The following is an 18,540-nucleotide window of genomic DNA, read 5'->3' as shown; positions in this document are numbered from 1 at the left end:
AGTGTCAAACGCCAACTCGTGGTAGCCGTGCAGTTTTCAATAGTTTCAGATATAATTTAAAGTTCTCCGTATTTACCTTAGAACTCCATATAATGTTAGCTATAATAACTGAAAAACCACTAACATTTCTATTGCAGCTCGGCCAACGTTTCTAAACTTGAATTTGAACCTGAACTCACTGCGTCTGCAGACGCCGAACAAGTGTACGTCACGATAAACGATCACTAGTGTGGCTTTTTAAAGTTTTTCTTTTTTTTAAATCATCGTACATGTGTTTTTTTTTTTAACTTAGTTGAATGACGTTCGCGTAGTTTAAGCACCGTTGCCGTTGAAGTCATGTCATACATGTTATATCCGCAAATTTGCCTTCAAGAGATCGCACTGTGTGAATAAGTGACGAAGAGAGTCTACTTGAACCTTAGAACTTAAGACGAAAGTGGAAACCCGCGCGAAATCGCCTTTTCATACAAACGTCCTCATTTTCCTCTCTGGATATTGATATTATTGAACATATTTTGACACAGTTAGTTGTCAGCTATGCCCCTACATTTGACTCGAATTTTCAATTATTATAAAAGTAAGGAGCATTAAAAAAAAATTAAATCTGTTTTTCGCTCCTAGTTTTTACAAAAATCAAAAAATCGAAAATGTCAAACGTAAATAGCTATGGTAAATATAAAACAAATTATGTAAATATATTTGCCATAATGTCAATATCCAGAGAGGAAAATGGGGACTACGTTTGTATGGAGAAGCGGCCTTTTCCTCTTAAACGGACCCATGAAAAAGCTAAAAGTTACATCTTTACAGGTGTAAGCTGGCAACATTAACGCGTTTGACCAATAGCTAGACGTCTGTTGATCAATGTTGCCAGTGTAAAATTTTAAATGCTTTAGGATTGAATTTTTTGAGGATACAGATTGCTTAAATGTTTCGTCTGTTATGAGGAATGCATTGTTATGCATGTGTCTGGAATGGCATAATGAAAATGTACACCTGCCTCAAAACTTGATTTGGCAAATGCCACCGAGGCTAATTCCTACATCATCAATGGCCACTGCATCCCTGACGGATGATTGTTGCAACGCTGTATCAAGAGCGGTTGAGACTGCCAATGCATTTTCGCTTAAGTCTATAAAAACCTGTCGCTGCACGGCACTTCTTGCCGCATGTATGGGTTTGTTGAGCCTCTGGATTCCTACAATAAGTAACTAAATATGTAGATCGGGAAAATTATAAAAAGTGGCCATCGTTTAGATATTTTGTTTTACTAGCCGATATTATAATGTGATCCCAACGTGCGCGCAAATTTGTACCCCACACTTTAGTATCATTACTTTACAGTTTTTATTTCTTTATTCTTAAAAATATACATTACGTCGAATATTAGTTCATGCATATAATTATTACATACATTAAACACTTTAAATAGGGTCACATTAAAAATAGTAGTTGTAGGCATTTGTGGAATTATTTTGTAGTGTTTAACATTGTTTTATTTTATTTGCTCTCAAAGAAATCAATCATTGGCATGAAACCGATCAATAGCATGAGATTACGAAAGATATACAAGAGATTGTACTATAAGTCATATCATTAAGCATAAGATTAAGTTTAATTTGTAGACATCACAAATATAGTTTTTGAAAGCAAATTTTGTTATGGTTTAAAGCCCACTGACTATCAGTCCGCAGGACGATATCAGCCTGTCAGTTGTTCGGAACTGTCAAATTTTTGTTCTAACTGACAGGCCGATATCGTCCGGCGGACTGATAGTCAGTGGGCCCCTTAAGACCTGACTTTTTATAGGTACCTTTTTAACGCTGTTTTCACATTCAGTAAAACTTAAGAATTGAAATGTGACTGCAGCTTCGAAATTGTTTTTTGAATTCAGTTGTTTTTAAGGATTTCATTCATAGCTTTTACAAAATGCTGTAGTGTTTGAAAGTAGATGCTACCGCTCTAGCTTCCCTATGGTTGTTCATCATCTGGTGGATGATACAGTTCTTTACGTAAAATTTTGTTGATTAGTTAACTATACTTATTGATTTGATTGGCTTTTCCAACAAATCGGAAGTCAAATCGTCGCTATACTTACTCAACCTCATATCTGCAACAATCATTTGATGGAAATGTCGCTTTTCTTTCATTCGGAATACGGGTGTTTTTGTCATCAAATGAGTGTTGCAGATACGAGCTTGAGTAAGTATAGCGGCGAAATGTGGAATATGTGGATATCCCGTTCTCATTGACATTTTTCCGACGTAAAGAGACCAACAGCCATAGGGACATCTTACTCTCACGCTGTTCTAACAACATTATACCTTACAGCATCCCCGGCCAGTGCTAAGCTGGGTCTTCGCATGACGACCCTGCATGAGGAACCAGGCAGGAGGAATGACGATGACTCCCATTCGGAGCCCGAGAGTGCTGCCGACGCACTTACAACGCCAAGGGAACATGTACGTACAATTTCCACCAATGCTTTTTAGGGTTCCGTACCCAAAGGGTGAAAACCGTCCGGAAAAAAACAGCAAAAAAATCACGTTTGTTGTATGGGAGCCCCATTTAAGTATTTATATTTTTCTGTTTTTAGTATTTGTTGTTATAGCGGCAACAGAAATACATCAACTGTGAAAATTTCAACTGCCTAGCTATCACGGTTCATGAGATACAGCCTGGTAACGGACGGACAGCGGAGTCTTAGTAATAGGGTCCCGTTTTTACTCTTTGGGTACGGAACCCTAAAAATTATAAATTATCCAGTGTTTCCAAAAAATATTAATATTATAAAACGATCAACAGAGACACCGAGCGCGGACGTCGCGCGGCTTATTGACTACTTCAAAGACATTGGACTCGCTCCACGAGCTCGCTTGCGAGAGGGTGCCCACTAAGAACTCACCCTCGATATCATCCAGCGGCTACGGTAAGCATCAAACATTTATTCAGCAAATAGGCCACAGGGGCACTTTTACATGTCAATTTTTACAAACAATAAAATTAACCCAAAATTACACAAAAAAAAACTAATAAAAAATATACAAGCAACAGAAGTACTAAAATTGTTTAGAGATGTAAAAGTCTCTAGGTGTCAGAGATAAAATGTATATAATAATAAAAAAAATCATCAAATTATCCAGAGATGTAAAGGGTCTCCAAGACTTGAATTGTTATATAATTAATAAAAAGACAAGATATCAGACAAACAGACAAGAACCGAATGAAGTGCCTCACGTTAATGCCACTCAAAAGTAAAGTTACATAGGTAAAATGAAGCCCGTGTAAACTTAAACAGACCGGTCTCCACAAAGTTCAGTTTACAAAGCACAACACGCCACTCACGCCAGCTAAGCTACCGGTCGCCTGGCCCCGCTCAAACGGTATCACCGGGCTAGGGGTCGTGGGGTTGGGTAACGATTGGTAGCGCAGAGCTGGCCCACAACAGCAGCCATTTCGTCCCCCAAATGAAGATTGACCTCCCCACGTGGGTGGGGAGCGACCCGCAGCAGCCGTCGCAGCCGGAAGGCGGACACGGCCTCTCATACCTCCCCTCGGGGAGGTATCGAACGACATCCATCATCAGTTTATAAAACATACGTGTCCGCGACTTCGTCGGCGGAGAATGTTGGTTTCTGTAATGAAAAGTATAGTCTGCATATTCACATATGATTTTTACGCCTAAGACGGTAAACTGTTAAACAAAAGCCCTCTCCCAAAAGCTCTTTTGTGCGAGCGGTCTGCCATTGTGTGCCATTGTGTGTGAGCGCCGCACGCGCCGTAGCACGCGCCAACCCACAATGTCACACAAAGGCCGACTGCTCGCACAAAACAGACAATGGCTTTTGTTTAACAGATTGCCGTCTTAAGCGTACAAATAATTTAGATAAATATAGGTAGGAATTCATTCGACTTTCCTCAGAACTATCTCTACACCAAATAGTAAAATATATACATACCCACACGAAAAAAGTTAACACGTTTCCTGTCCGGTCCGGGTGCCCCCAATGTGGACATGAAACTTTTTTTCAGGAGTCGGTGCTTCCACTATGGGTTAACAACTTCAACTTGAAAGCACACTTGGACGTGTGACTTTGTCATATCATTTTGTATGGGGACAGTGAACGTGTTATTAGAATTTGTGATTTGGGGCTGTTTTTCTAACATCAGATAAAATTAGTTCTATGTCGTCTCTCTGTTTAAAGAAATGCTAGGATTAGTCACCTTACGTTATGTCTGCATTTAAATATTTTAGCAATCTGATCAGCGTTTGCTATTTATCGTTGATGTATAACCACAGAATAAATAAGAGTACCGTACAGAAAGGAAACTTCCTACAAAACCGAAGTTTGACAGCGGTTCAGGGTCGAATCGTGCTGTCCCTTTCTAATATATGGCACTATCCCTTTAGGCTATTTAGGGTTGTCAAAATTCAAGTCATTATCTTATCTGTGGTCGTGCACGCAAAGGGGCGTCAAGTTGTGTCAACCCTAATAATTGCTTGAAGCAATGCTGAGCCGCACGGAGCCGAGAATACCCGAAAGGAGAAGTTTCGCACCCCTGGTATAACTGTAATGTAAAAAGATTGATTCTAACGATTAATTACCTACATAAAAATATTATTAGTTAGTTCCAGGCTTATGCTTAACCTCCCGAGTTTCGGAATCAATTATGCAGTGATTTAAAACCAATTTGTTTGTAACAGGTTCCCAAGCAGTATCCTCAACTAACCTGACGAATGACGACACGCTGTCCATTCGCAGCATGTCCGTCGACGATACGCCGGATTACGATAAGACGGAGTACGCATTACGGACGAAAACGTCCATGGCTGGGTTAAGGAACGAGATCACTGAACTACGCAACGATATTAGGTACGTTTAACCTTCTTCGACCTAGCGTTTTCCCGGCCTAGCGCCAGGGTCCGACTTCCTACTCAATATTCTCCATTTTGCCCGGTCTTCGGCATCCTCAGGTGTGAGATTGTTCTCTTGCATGTCCGTTATCACGACGTCCAGCCAGCGCTGCTTAGGCCTACCGCGGCCGCGTGATTTAAGGCCTTGGACAGGGAGGTACGTTTAATATTATGTTTTATTCGTTGGCACATGGCGATTGCGGACGAAAACTTCCATGGCTGGGCTAAGGAACGAGATCACTGAACTACGCAACGATATTAGGTTAGTTAAGTATTATGTTTTATTCTTCAATGTTTGGAACATGTCGATGATTGATGGACTTCGACCATTCAGAATATGCACTACGGACGAAAACCTCCATGACTGGGCTAAGGAACGAGATCACTGAACTACGCAACGATATTAGGTTAGTTAAGTATTACGTTTTATTCTTCAATGTTTGGAACATGTCAGTTGATGATCGATGGACTTTGACCATTCGGAGTACGCATTACGGACGAAAACCTCCATGACTGGGCTAAGGAGTGAGATTACAGAGTTACGCAACGATATTACAATACAATACAATACAATACAATCATTTATTAATAAAATTACAATTTTACACGTCATAGTAATAATATTACAATGTTATTCTAAATTACATTATTATTCAAATTAATTATTAAAATTACAATGCATTATTATAAATTTCGGTACACAATTGTTAACCAAATGTTTATTATATATAATATTATAATGTTTCAAATATGCAGGACTCGTGTGACATTCTATAGAAGAATTCATTTCACGAGTAAAAGGCAGCAGAGACTAGGTATTTTTTTTTAAGTTTGAGTACGAAAGAATTGTAGCTATTCGCAGTTTTTATGTCTTCAGAGACTCGGTTATAGATTTAGGTAAAAAATAGAGTTGGGACAAGCTCACTCCGTACAGTCTCTATAGTGACAGAGTGCCAAGTTTATAGTGACATTATCACGCTTTGTAACATTAAGAGTTGAAGTGATTACTACGCTACGCATTTGATTGATTGACCTTAAGATTATATCACTAGTAAATATTATAACGCTTATCTCGCAAACTAAAGACTTCTCGTTTATAACTCATATAACTTTCGAATTTAAACTGTTGTGAGACATAATAACATTAAATAATTTCACGGTTTAGACTCACTTGTCTTAGTCACTCGCGCGACATGTTTCGGAGAGCCTAGGTCTCCTGTCTCAAGCACTAATATGCGAGCGGCGTTCACGACGACCGTGTATCATATAACTTTTTTACTTGGTTTAAATCTGTTAAGTTATTAAATTTCGCGGTATAAATAGTTAGATAAGATAAGATAAGATGTTTATTTGTAAAAGTCATGTACATGAGATGTTATTGAAGTTATACAGGAAGCTTCCATGACACCCTGTCAGGGCACACAAATTGTCTTATATCTAGCTTATTACTAAATTACATTTAAATTTCATTTACAGGCCATGCATGCTATTATTAATAATTGGTTAGAGAGATTTTTTGTATATGTATGAGGTATAAATAATTACAATAATAAATTCAATGTCAATATTTGCTTAATTGCTATGCTTAATAGTTAATTTCTCTTACAGCGACTAGGTTTCCTCATTTAAAAGCTCCTCCACTGAGTAGTAACATTTCTGTATGAGAAAAGTTTTTAATTTTTTGTGAAACTGTTTGTCATTTGGTTCCAACTTGATCTCATCGGGTATTTTGTTTACTACTTGGATACACATAAAATGGGACCCGTTTCTATAGATGGCTAATTTTGAGTTAGGTATTTTTAGTTTGTTTCTATACTGACTTCTAGTTTTGTATGTATCCAGTTTAGCTTCAAATAGATCGGGGTTTATTCTAGCGAAGATAACGGCCTCCATTATGTATATTGCCGGAAGTGTAAGTAGCTCATATTGTCTGAAAAAGGGACGGCAACTGAAAAAGTTGTATTCAAAATGAATATAACTAATTGATTTCATTTCAACAGCGAACTGAAGAACGACATCGTCGAATCTAAACACGAGCTAGACACGTCATACGAGAAGAAGACCCCGGTCACGCCCGGCGGCCGACGCATCAACCCGTTCATGCGGGACTACGAAAACGGAATGGTGGATCCATTGGGTGCGATCCCTATTGAGAACTCGAGTGTTGCCAGCCCGCTCGCGGAGCACACCGTGAATGGGGAACATGAAACGTCGGGAGGTAAGTCATGGGCTGCAGAAGCCGCTTACAATGTGAGCCGCACGTTTATGAGCCGTCATCGTGGTACAAAAGAAACAAAAAAAAACTTAGCACAAGTTAGACTATGAGAAAATAACCCTAGTTCGGCCAAAAGTCAGTCAAAATATTCTTTATTCAAATAGGCCTAGCAACAAGCACTTTTAAATTGTCAAGTTTAAATACTACCTTAATATAAGTATCAGAGCAATTTATTGATGCAGTTATTATTATTCTTAAAAACATTGAATGGGGTTGGCAACTGTCAAAGGTTTGCAGAGATGCGCCATAATAGCTTGCCTCTTTTTCTATGAGATTTGGCTTAAAGAGCTGGCATCCAGGGCATTAAAAAAACAAAAATTTGACACAATTCTAGGGATTGACAGGGCAAGCTATGCACGATACGATATGACCACTTGGATTACATTTGTCCACAAAAATCACCAAGGGGATCGAGCTTGATATAGTGTCTCAGCGTCCTAGATGTTATAGTATGCGGTCTATCTACTGAGCTCGTTCACTTACCTGTACTGACAATGGCATTCTGTTAAACAAAAGCCATTATTTATTTTGTGCCTGAGCGCGTGGCCTTTGTGCCTGATCGCGTGGCTATTGTGTGGGAGCCTCAGGCACAAAGGCCACGCGCTCAGGCACAAAAGACACAATGGCTTTTGTTTAACATAATGCCATTGTTAGTACGTAAGTGAACGAGCTCAGTAGAGATAGCGTTAACTATACTAACCACTTTGGATGTAATAAGATATATTCGTCTAATATAATCAACTGGGTGATCCATTAAGACGTTCACTGTTTAGCCGGGACATCATGTTCTGAACTGGGACATGTTTAGGCGTACAGAGTTTTTATTTACCCAGGTGTTTTAAAGAATTTATCTGCTTTGATCCTAGACACAGTATATACAAGTAGTTATAGACGCGCCACCGAGCGACCGGGGGTAAGAAAAAAAAAATTCATATAAAATTTGGGCAGCATAGGATTTTTTCTCTTTCTCCCTTATAAATTTCGGTATTTCGCCATCGCCTACCTATGATGCCACCCGGTCGGTGATAAGGACAAAGCATGGCACTATTTTCTCTTTCCTCTTATAGGAATCTCAATAAGACTATTTCTCTATCAAAGAGTGTCAGGCCCTTGGCTTCGATGGACGTTTTTGTACTACTTAGGGTCGGTTGCACCAAACTGTTTGTAATCGTTAAAGAGTTCACTAAATTTTATTGTATGGAAAGTTTCATAGTAAACCGCCCCGGCGCGCCGGGTGACGTTGATCAGTCTGTCAAGTGCAGATGGTGCAACTGGCACCAGCTGGCTTAGCTGCATAAGCAAAACATAATTTTTCTTTTTTTCTAGAAGCCGATCTAGAATCTGTCAGCTCGGAACAAAGCCACGAAACAGAACGCAGCCGGGAAGCTTCGTCAGTCGGTGAAAGCGATTCGACCTCCGGAGACCAGGTCAAAATACAGCTGCCGGCTGGCAAGGTAAATTTTTACAAGCTTCTTTTAAATTTTGTAAACCAATTTTGTCTATAATTTTGTCTATTGTATTCCATTGACAGTGCAATATTGTGATGACATCAGTCTGATTTGATGATGGGGATTTCCGATCGTGGTTACAATTATCAAAGATAGACTCCGTAATAGATGGATACAGTCTAAGAAAAAAACGTGCCTCGAAAATCAAGAAAATTTGATTATCGTTCAGAGGGCGCTACTAGCTTTGGCCTACTGTCGTATAGATGGCGTTGACGGTTTCGTTGGTTATTTAACAATTTTAACGCATATAAGTGAAAGAACATGGGTCAAAAATCATAAAAATAATTAAGCAAATAAAAAAAATCATTTATCCATATTTAAATACATTTTATCGTATTTTTATAAATCTTCATTTTTAGTTTTAAAGTGTGTCGATAGATGGCAGTGAATTTACTGTGGTTACAAAATTTACTATGACAGTACCGCTCTAGTATAAGTTACTCTATGCAATTATGAACGGAATTTTGTCCAGATTTTCTGAGCTTCTAAATTATATAATATTCTTTTGGTTGTCATGTCACTATATATTTCAATTACTGTAAATTTAACATTTAAAATCACTACAGTAGGTAAATAAATCTGTTGATGCTTTCTGCAAATTAATAAGAAACATTTTTGTATACAAACAGTCGTCTTTCTGAAATCATATTGTCTCAGTTCCGTCGTAAATTAATAAACAACCGGACAAGTGCGAGTCGGACTCGCTCACCGAGGGTTTCGTACTTTTTAGTATTATCTCACGAACCGTGATAGCTAGACAGTTGAAATTTTCACAGATGATGTATTTCTGTTGCCGCTATAACAACAAATACTAAAAACAGAATAAAATAAATACCTATTTAAGTGGGGCTCCAATACAACAAACGTGATTTTTTTGCCGTTTTTTTGCGTAATGGTACGGAACCCTTTGTGCGCGAGCCCGACTCGCACTTGGCCGGTTTTTACCCTTTGAGTACGGAACCCTAAAAATGTGTCATCCTCAGGTGGTCCGCCGCCGCGCGACCAACTCCTCCCGCGCGCGCGCCGCTCACCCCGCCCCCGCCCCCGCCGCCCCCGCCCCCGCCCACGCCCACGCCCGCCCGCGCTCCGCCGTGGAGCCCGGCCAGCATCTACACAACCTCAATAACACGTTACACGACACACCGGCGTCTTCTACCGAGAGGATTGGCGACGGTGAGTTCGAAAATCGACTCTAATATCTCATACGGAAGGTTTAATATAGATAGATGACATAGAACCGGGCCGGCACCCACACGATACAACAGCGTAATCTACCGAGAGGATTGGCGACGGTGAGTTCGAAAATCGACTCTAATATCTCATACGGAAGGTTTAATATAGATAGATGACATAGAACCGGGCCGGCACCCACACGATACAACAGCGTAATCTACCGAGAGGATTGGCGACGGTAAGTTTGAAAATCGACTCTAATATCTCACACGGAAGGTTTAATATAGCTAGATGACATAGAACCGGGCCGGCACCCACACGATACACCAGCGTAATCTACCGAGAGGATTGGCGACGGTAAGTTTGAAAATCGACTCTAGTGTCTTACACGGAAGGTTTAATATGGCTAGATGACATTAGAACCGGGCCGGCACCCACACGATATTAATAAGACATTACACGACACACCGGCGTCTTCTACCGAGAGGATTGGCGACGGTGAGTTCGAAAATCGACTCTAATATCTCATACGGAAGGTTTAATATAGATAGATGACATAGAACCGGGCCGGCACCCACACGATACACCAGCGTAATCTACCGAGAGGATTGGCGACGGTAAGTTTGATAATCGACTAGTGTCTCACACAGAAGGTTTAATGTATGTAGCTAGATGATATAGAACCGGGCCGGCACCCACACGATACACCAGCGTAATCTACCGAGAGGATTGGCGACGGTAAGTTTGATAATCGACTAGTGTCTCACACAGAAGGTTTAATGTATGTAGCTAGATGATATAGAACCGGGCCGGCACCCACACGATACACCAGCGTAATCTACCGAGAGGATTGGCGACGGTGAGTTTGAAAATCGACTCTAGTGTCTCACACGGAAGGTTTAATATAGCTAGATGACATAGAACCGGGCCGGCACCCACACGATACACCAGCGTAATCTACCGAGAGGATTGGCGACGGTAAGTTTGAAAATCGACTCTAGTGTCTTACACGGAAGGTTTAATATAGCTAGATGACATTAGAACCGGGCCGCCACCCACACGATATTAATAAGACATTACACGATACACCAGCGTCATCTACCGAGAGGATTGGCGACGGTAAATTTGAAAATCGACTCTAATATCTCACACGTAAGGTTTAATATAACTAGATGATATAGAATGGTAAGTTTAACGGAAGGCCTAAAATTGCGTGTTTGATAGCCGATGTGCAGCTTTCATCCCTCGTCGAGAGACCCCGAGACAGGCCGATAACGACTGTGTAACACTTACTCGTCTCACTCGACGGCTCTCGACAAATGTGTATAGCCGGCATTACACAGAAGGTTTACTATCTATACTCTACAAAGTACATTGGTAATGGTAAATTTTAGAAACTATTTCGAAATTCGAATTGCTATTACTTTTTGTCTATGTATTTATGTCGTTTTTAATCAAAAAGGTACCACATTGTCGCTAGCCATAAGGACGCTCTGACAGGTTATTCATATCAAGATACAATCCAATTTCATCCTTATCATAAGCGCCAATGTGGTACCTTTTGATTGAAAACGTCACATTTGTATACTTAAAAAGGGGCACCAACTTGTATTTTGTTAAAAACGCTTGTTACTGAATAAATCATTTTTCATTTGTATAAATTATTCATCTTGTATACTTTTTATTTAATCGTATGGCATGATAGTAATTGTGAAATAGAAACAGTGTAAGTGTTGTATAAGTAATTAAAGATCTACACATAGACCAGTCAGCCACTATGGCTTCGTCGCTCAGGGTGATCAGGTCTTCGGGAGGGCCAGCGACATAACGCGTTATAGGACAGTCATGAATGATGTGCTGGATGGTTTGTGCTTCCGCACCGCAACTGCAGGCCGGGGAATCCAACCACCCACAGCGGTGTTTGTAGTAGGCGCATCGACCATGGCCAGTACGCAGTCTATTAAGTTTCCTAAGTTTATCTTGTATACTAAATTTAACCTTTTCCTGCAGACGAATCATCAGAAACGCTCATGCACACAGCTCCCGACTGGCTCACAGTGGGCGAGAGCGTTTCGCTCCGTCTGAGTAGCAGCACGGGCGTCGTGGCATATGTAGGGCCTGCACACTTTGCTCACGGCCTATGGGTCGGCCTTGAGTTGGACGCACCGACTGGTAAGACAAAGATTTACGAAACTATAGTTTGTCAAAGGACTGTCTTATTTCAAACATAAACAGAGAGAGTCATACTCAGAGGGCGGAATTGCTCATGGCAAAAATCAAACGTTAATAGAGTTGGAACGTTGAATTTTATCGACTTTTTCAGCTATCGATAAGTCCAGTCACCTTTTACATTTCTGACTTTAACATTAACCTCTTTGATTAGCTAGTTGGCCATTTGACCTCTTTGATAAGATTAAAAGTAAATTGAATGGCAGTTAACTGTCATTTCTGCCACTAGTCTTTTTGCAACTAATTCACGTTTGTAAAAAATGGTTAATCCAAAAAGAAAAACAATTAACAAATTGATAAAGAAGTATCCTTGTCTTACTTACAACGAAAACAACTCAACGATATACTGCTCTAAATGTAAAGTTCACTTAAAGCAACTAAAAAATATTGCGTTAAAACTCACATAACGAGCAAAACACATTCACCTGAGTTTAAAGAGGTAAAGAACGATAATAGTTTTTATCTAGATTTGATAATATTTCTCGTTTGTTGCAACATTCCATGAAAAAAATTAATAATCCACATTTCCGGAATTTTTTAAGGTGACTGAACTTATCGATAGATGAAAAAGTCGATAAAATTCAACGTTCCAACTCTATTAACGTTTGATTTTTGCCATGACAAAATTCCGCCCTCTGGTCATACTATCTTTGTTTTACACTAGTACCCAAAAGAAAAGGATGAGTATAGTTTTTTTTTGTTTTTATTTACTGACAATTTGGTTTGATCAACTGTAGTTGCCCTGTGTGCCACCTTGCGAACCCCCATGGCCTTTTGCCAATTAAAAAAAAAAACGTAATTATCAATCCTGCTTACAAAATTTCACAAGATTCGGTAGAAAAATGTGATAAATCCGTAGAGAAAAACGGTCGGAAATACCTACGATTACGCTTTGAGCTTGCGTGCTCAATATGGAGTATTACGCGAAACTCTGCGTAGGTGGCACCACTATCACAATCTGAGGGTTTATTGCGAAACAAGAAAATCGAAATTTCTTTATCTAACATTCTCACTTGCATATTCGGGTGATAAAGAAGCAGATAGCGAATTTTCGGATTCGCGTTTCCCGGTAGGTCGTCTGTAAACAAACCGCCTTGATGCATCAATGTCATATTTTATCACTGAAAACTTGTCAAAAACCTGTTAAAGGTACAGTATGTATAAGTTACTCTATGGTTTACTAAAAAGGCTAGAGCTGCACTCTCGTGGCAGGACATTGCAGTAATATCCCCTGTTAACAAACTGGTCATTTAACATTTGCATCAGGGACCGGCCCGCTATCCCTTATCGGGGTTTTATAAGGGTATTGCATAAGGCTTAACTCACCATACCCTTTGCCAGACGAAACCCTTTGTTTTGCTTTTAAAAACCCTTATATAAAGCTACCACATTTGAGTAATCGGTAGCCCATATACCCTTACAAAACCCTTATCATCCGCTCACCAACACCTTGCATATTGCTTATAAGGGTTAGCCTTATAAAGGGCTTCCCTTTTAGCATATAAGCGTGCTAATTTAAGTCATCTACCTTGTTCATAAAGCACACATTACTTCGAATCCGAGCGATCGTCGGCGGCGACGGCGGCGTTCTTTGATTAGCCACGTATTTTCTTTCCTTTTCATACACTACCGTAGATATATACTAATCCTGTCTCTTTCACGCAAAGGGAAACCTTTATAAAAAGCGCTTAAAGATAAGGGTAACCCTTATCAAGCGCTAGCCTTATTTTTGGTTAGCTTTTCGGTAAGGGTTAGTCAAAGGTAGGGGTATGAATGGGCTTGCAGTTCAAAAGGGAAAGTCTTTCAATGTGTTAGCCGTGTTTAAGTGTCGCCCATTGAAAGGGTTTTATCGCGGAAAGGGTTGTCCGGTCCCTGATTTGCATAGACTCACTTATTTCGTCTTTCCAGGTAAAAACGACGGCTCAGTCGGCGGCACCCGCTACTTCCAGTGCCGGGCGCGGCACGGCATCTTCGTGCGCCCCGACAAGCTGGCGCAGGACCGGCGCGGCCGCTCCGCGCGCCAGTACAGGGACTCCGAGCTCAAGCGCGCCGGCAGCAAAGGTAACATCACAACTTTCTTTTCTTGGTGGACTTGAGGGCGGTGTTGCCCGTAGCCAAAGATATAGATATAACTCCATAATAGATGGATACAGTCTAAGGAAAAAGCGTGCCTCGAAAATCACGAAAATTTGATTCTCGACCAGATGGCGCCAGTACCTTTGGCCTACTCTCGTATAGAGGGCGTTGACAGTTTCGTTTGTTATTTAACAATTTTAACGCATATCAGTGAAAGAACATGGGTCAAAATCATAAAAATAATTAATGCAAATAAATAAATCATTTATCCATATTTAAATACATTTTATCGTATTTTTATAAATATTTATTTTTAGTTTTAAAGTGTGTCGACAGATGGCAGTGAATTTACTGGGGTTACAAAATTTACTATGACAGTACCGCTCTAGTATAAGTTACTCTATGCCCGTAGCCAATGTCACGTCAAAGGGTAGGAACAAAATAAATGCTCTTAGAGCACGACGCTGTTCGTTGGTTGTTGTAGTTGTCTCGTAAAACCGATAGCTGGATTTTACGAGAAGCACGTGGACTACCGGCCGTTGACTCCAAAATGGTGGTTAAACACGCTTTGAGATTAATTTTCCATTCACTGCACACTACCACATTAGATTATTGTATAATAAAGCTATCGATATTACACTTTAAACAATATTAATGAGCAAAAAACAAAGGAATTAATCACGAGGCTACTATCAAGATGGCGTTCGAACCGGAAGTCGTAACATCACTTGTTAGTGGACGATTAACGAGGTACGAGTACACTAACTACCAGTACCGTGACTGAGCTACATTTTATTCTTACGTAATCTAACCTAAAAAAAAATATGGCGTATGAAGTGACAAGAAATACGCTCGATGCTGATGCCGACCTCCATATATTTGTTTTAATTTAACCAATATACGAGAAGTTTCTCATTTTAATTATGCTCGGGGCTCGGGAGTGACTTGTGAGATTGAAGATAGATAAAATTTTCGTTGATTTCGGGTTAAATTTTTGTAAAATACCAACAATGTTATTCCTGCCATCGCTTGCGCCATCAATTAAGTTTATTTGATTTGTAACTTTATCTTTAGTAATTCATTTAATAAATATTTTATTAGTAGAAGACGAACATCAAATATAAACTAACATATTTTTTGCATCTTTAATACTTATGTCTTAAATGAAATATTTAGTCAAAATTAATTTGATTTTATGATTAGTACAGAAATAATACAGAAATAATAGAATATAGAAATGCAGAGCTATTTTTGTAAAATATGTAACTACTCGTACCTAATAGTTTTTAGCAGTACTTACGAGAATATTATAGCAGTAGTAATTGAGTAATTGTTAGATTGTTTAAATTTCTTTACAGGAGAAGGCCTACACAACTTACACAGATCGAGGAGTCGCGGCGAAAGCATAAACGTCGTAGGAACCAAAACTAGAAGCAAATAAATTCACCCTCACGTCCTTAACTCCGTACCATACCTTGTAGAGTACTGTACCACCATATTTATAAGTTACTATACTGCACGAACTTTATTTGTGTACCAGCGGACAATTTGGCCAATCACAGCGCTGAATTAACACGCGCGAAACGTTCTCGATCGCTATTGGTTGTTTCGTGACCGAGGTGTTACGTGATTGGTTAATTTTTAAAGATGGCCGTTGTAACTTATATCTGTGGTTATACTGTATGGACCGAATTATAAATATACGTCCATCCTGTTTCGTTTTTTAGCAAATGGTGCTTTCTATGTAGTTTTCTGTTGCATGATAAATTAAAAGTGTGAAATGTTGATGTTATCAGATGTAGGCATTTAATTTATTATGTGATAGGCATAAGCAATATTTTATGCGTTTACGTTGTTCCCTTATTGAGAAGTTGTTAGGAAATTAGATCTTCACGCATTTATTGACTAGATTAATAAGATGACGTAGAAGATCTTTCGAGATTTCCATATATCGCAATTTTATAGTAATTTGACACTATAAATTTTCTGTGAACGAAATATTTATTTATTTTACATTTTTTGACACAATCGTAATCCTAATTGACTATGTTGTAAATATAATTGGACATTTTAAATATGTGATTTAATTTTAATTCTTTTTAAATGTAAATATGTGAATTTTGTGTGTATTATTAATTTAGAACCAATGAAATTTTTGTGATCAGTGATAATCAATGGTTTTGTATAGATTTTTTTACTGTATAGTTTGTGGTATAGATGTTATTGTAATTTATTTATGTATTATTTTATATGGTCTATCGATGCACAGTTTTATATTCTGCACATGGAATATAATGTCTGTGGTTGCTTAAAACGCTTTCACTAAAAATTAACAAAATGCATTGCTCAGTTATGTGTTTTCGAACACAAAAGCACATTAAAATGTGATAGTATCTTGCCACACGAAAATACACTATATTGCCTAGCAATTTGATTCCTATTTCGTTTGACACTCGATTTAGTCGTCCCTATGGCATATAGAAACGTCCAATAACGTCTAAAACTTCGTCCTTGTAAAAGACTTGTACTTAACCGGTTTTGTGACGTGTATAAACGCCCATTATTTTTGAAGAAAGCGATCGGATTTAGTCTTATATAATAGTTTGCAAAATTAAATGTGCCACATTATTTTTTACGATATTTACAGTGGCTCAAACCGCCGTTCGTGTTTTTTGCAATAAAAATGGGTGGTAAGAAAATATGTAGTCATATCGACTTCGAATAAATTATGTCACAAAAAAACTGTCCTAAAATTTAATATCTCCATTCACATTCGAACAATAATCGATGGTAGATTTAAACATGTTTTAATTCCAAATGTAGAAAAAGGTGTCGGATTTTGTTTAAGTCACACGAACAGTCGCAATCAGATATAACGGAGCGGCCGAGGTGCTCAAAAATATCTGAATAAGCACTCTTAAAGGCGTGTTTAGATATTTGTGAGCGCTTTGGCCGCTCCGATATGTCTGATGGCGCCTGAACCTAGCTGCCGCCATGCAATCGGTTACTCTCTCATTTTAAAACGACAATCGGAAATAACATGAAATTTGACATGGACATTTAAGTAATATATGTATTGCCTGGTACTCATTTTCGTCACTAGAAATTGTAATACAAACAAAGAAATTAAAGCGAATAGAATATACATACATAGTTCTATTTTCTTTCTATAACAATTTTAGCAAGGATAACTAGATGGGTATATGTTAAGTACGTAAATGTTCTTGAAAAGTGCCAAGTTTCATGTATTTTAAGAATCGAATTTAAACTGTTGTGAGACATACTAACACCACAACAAGTCTAAACCGTAAAATGATTTAATATTTTAAGAATCTTATTCATAATTCATAATTAATTTATTGCTTTCAGGGATCGGATACCGGTATTTTTTATATGAGAACGAAACCGGTATTATTTCGTTCTTTGTTAATTATTTCTACTTGGGCAATAATAATACGAAATCGTTATCTAAAAACATGACTGAGTCCTACATTTACTTAGTATTAAATAATTCGAAATATATGGTTATTTCGATGTTTTTGCAAAAAACCGGTTCCGATCCAAGATTGCTTTTATGGGTTTTATTTACAAGATTTTAAAGTATTTACATGTTCGCATAAACACCGTTGGGGCACAGCAATAAAGACTTAATCTAGGGCTTAAAATGAGAGCGTAACTTTGTATGGTACCGGTTTTATGGTTTAAGAACCGATTATTTCGTTGAACGAACTGTAGTTATTTTGATCGCTCGGCGCTTCAATATGAGATATATATAGTACGTTATACAAACGCCGAGTTTAGCTCATCTATAATGTATATTCCCTCCTTTTAGTCAGTAATATTCGTAAGTACACTTAAAGTACACTAATAGTAACGCCTGGTAATAGTGTTTGTAATAATTTCACTTCTCATAGTCCGCCACTTGCCTCATCACATCGTGTATATTCACATATAATTGTAAGTAATTATAAAAACTAAAAATAATAATCGAACGAGCTGTTTCAAAAGTTACAAATCTAACGCCAATCTTAGTAATATTTGTATGACTGACATCATATTTGTCATGTAGTTCAGCTTTCAGACTGTTGTCAGGGCTCGGAACCGGTATTTTTTAAAAACCCCGAAATAGCCCAATATTTTATATTTTTTTATGCTCATTACGTAGGACTGAATCATGTATTTAGGAAACAATTATGCATTATTAAAACGTCCCATTAAAAATGAAATAATAAACAAAAGAACGAAACAGAACGTAATAATACCGGTATTTTTGTATGGAGCAAATACCGGTTTCCGACCCCTGACTGTTGTACTTAAACATTCCATTTAGATGGCATTTTTTTACAATTAATCAAATTCAAGTA

At 38.5% G+C, this 18,540-nt stretch overlaps 1 protein-coding gene across 1 annotated transcript in view; it reads left to right on the top strand.

Annotated features, from left to right (window-relative positions):
* Window positions 1–17,434, top strand: part of LOC134755693 (kinesin-like protein KIF13B) — a 247,587-nt gene extending 230,153 nt beyond the window's left edge. Inside the window, exons 30-39 of the mRNA XM_063692240.1 lie at window positions 138–203; window positions 2,332–2,462; window positions 2,806–2,929; window positions 4,706–4,874; window positions 6,916–7,133; window positions 8,517–8,644; window positions 9,682–9,871; window positions 11,882–12,043; window positions 14,009–14,161; window positions 15,535–17,434. Of these exons, the coding sequence (XP_063548310.1) occupies window positions 138–203; window positions 2,332–2,462; window positions 2,806–2,929; window positions 4,706–4,874; window positions 6,916–7,133; window positions 8,517–8,644; window positions 9,682–9,871; window positions 11,882–12,043; window positions 14,009–14,161; window positions 15,535–15,617 (1,424 nt within the window). The 3' untranslated portion in view covers window positions 15,618–17,434. The remainder of the gene's footprint in view (window positions 1–137; window positions 204–2,331; window positions 2,463–2,805; window positions 2,930–4,705; window positions 4,875–6,915; window positions 7,134–8,516; window positions 8,645–9,681; window positions 9,872–11,881; window positions 12,044–14,008; window positions 14,162–15,534) is intronic.
* Window positions 17,435–18,540: the final 1,106 nt, after the last annotated feature.

This window comes from Cydia strobilella, chromosome 3 (assembly GCF_947568885.1).
Source record: "Cydia strobilella chromosome 3, ilCydStro3.1, whole genome shotgun sequence".
In the NCBI taxonomy this organism is placed as follows: domain Eukaryota; kingdom Metazoa; phylum Arthropoda; class Insecta; order Lepidoptera; family Tortricidae; genus Cydia; species Cydia strobilella.
The sequence above is the reverse complement of the archived record's forward strand: the minus strand, read 5'-3'. Positions and strand labels throughout refer to the sequence as shown.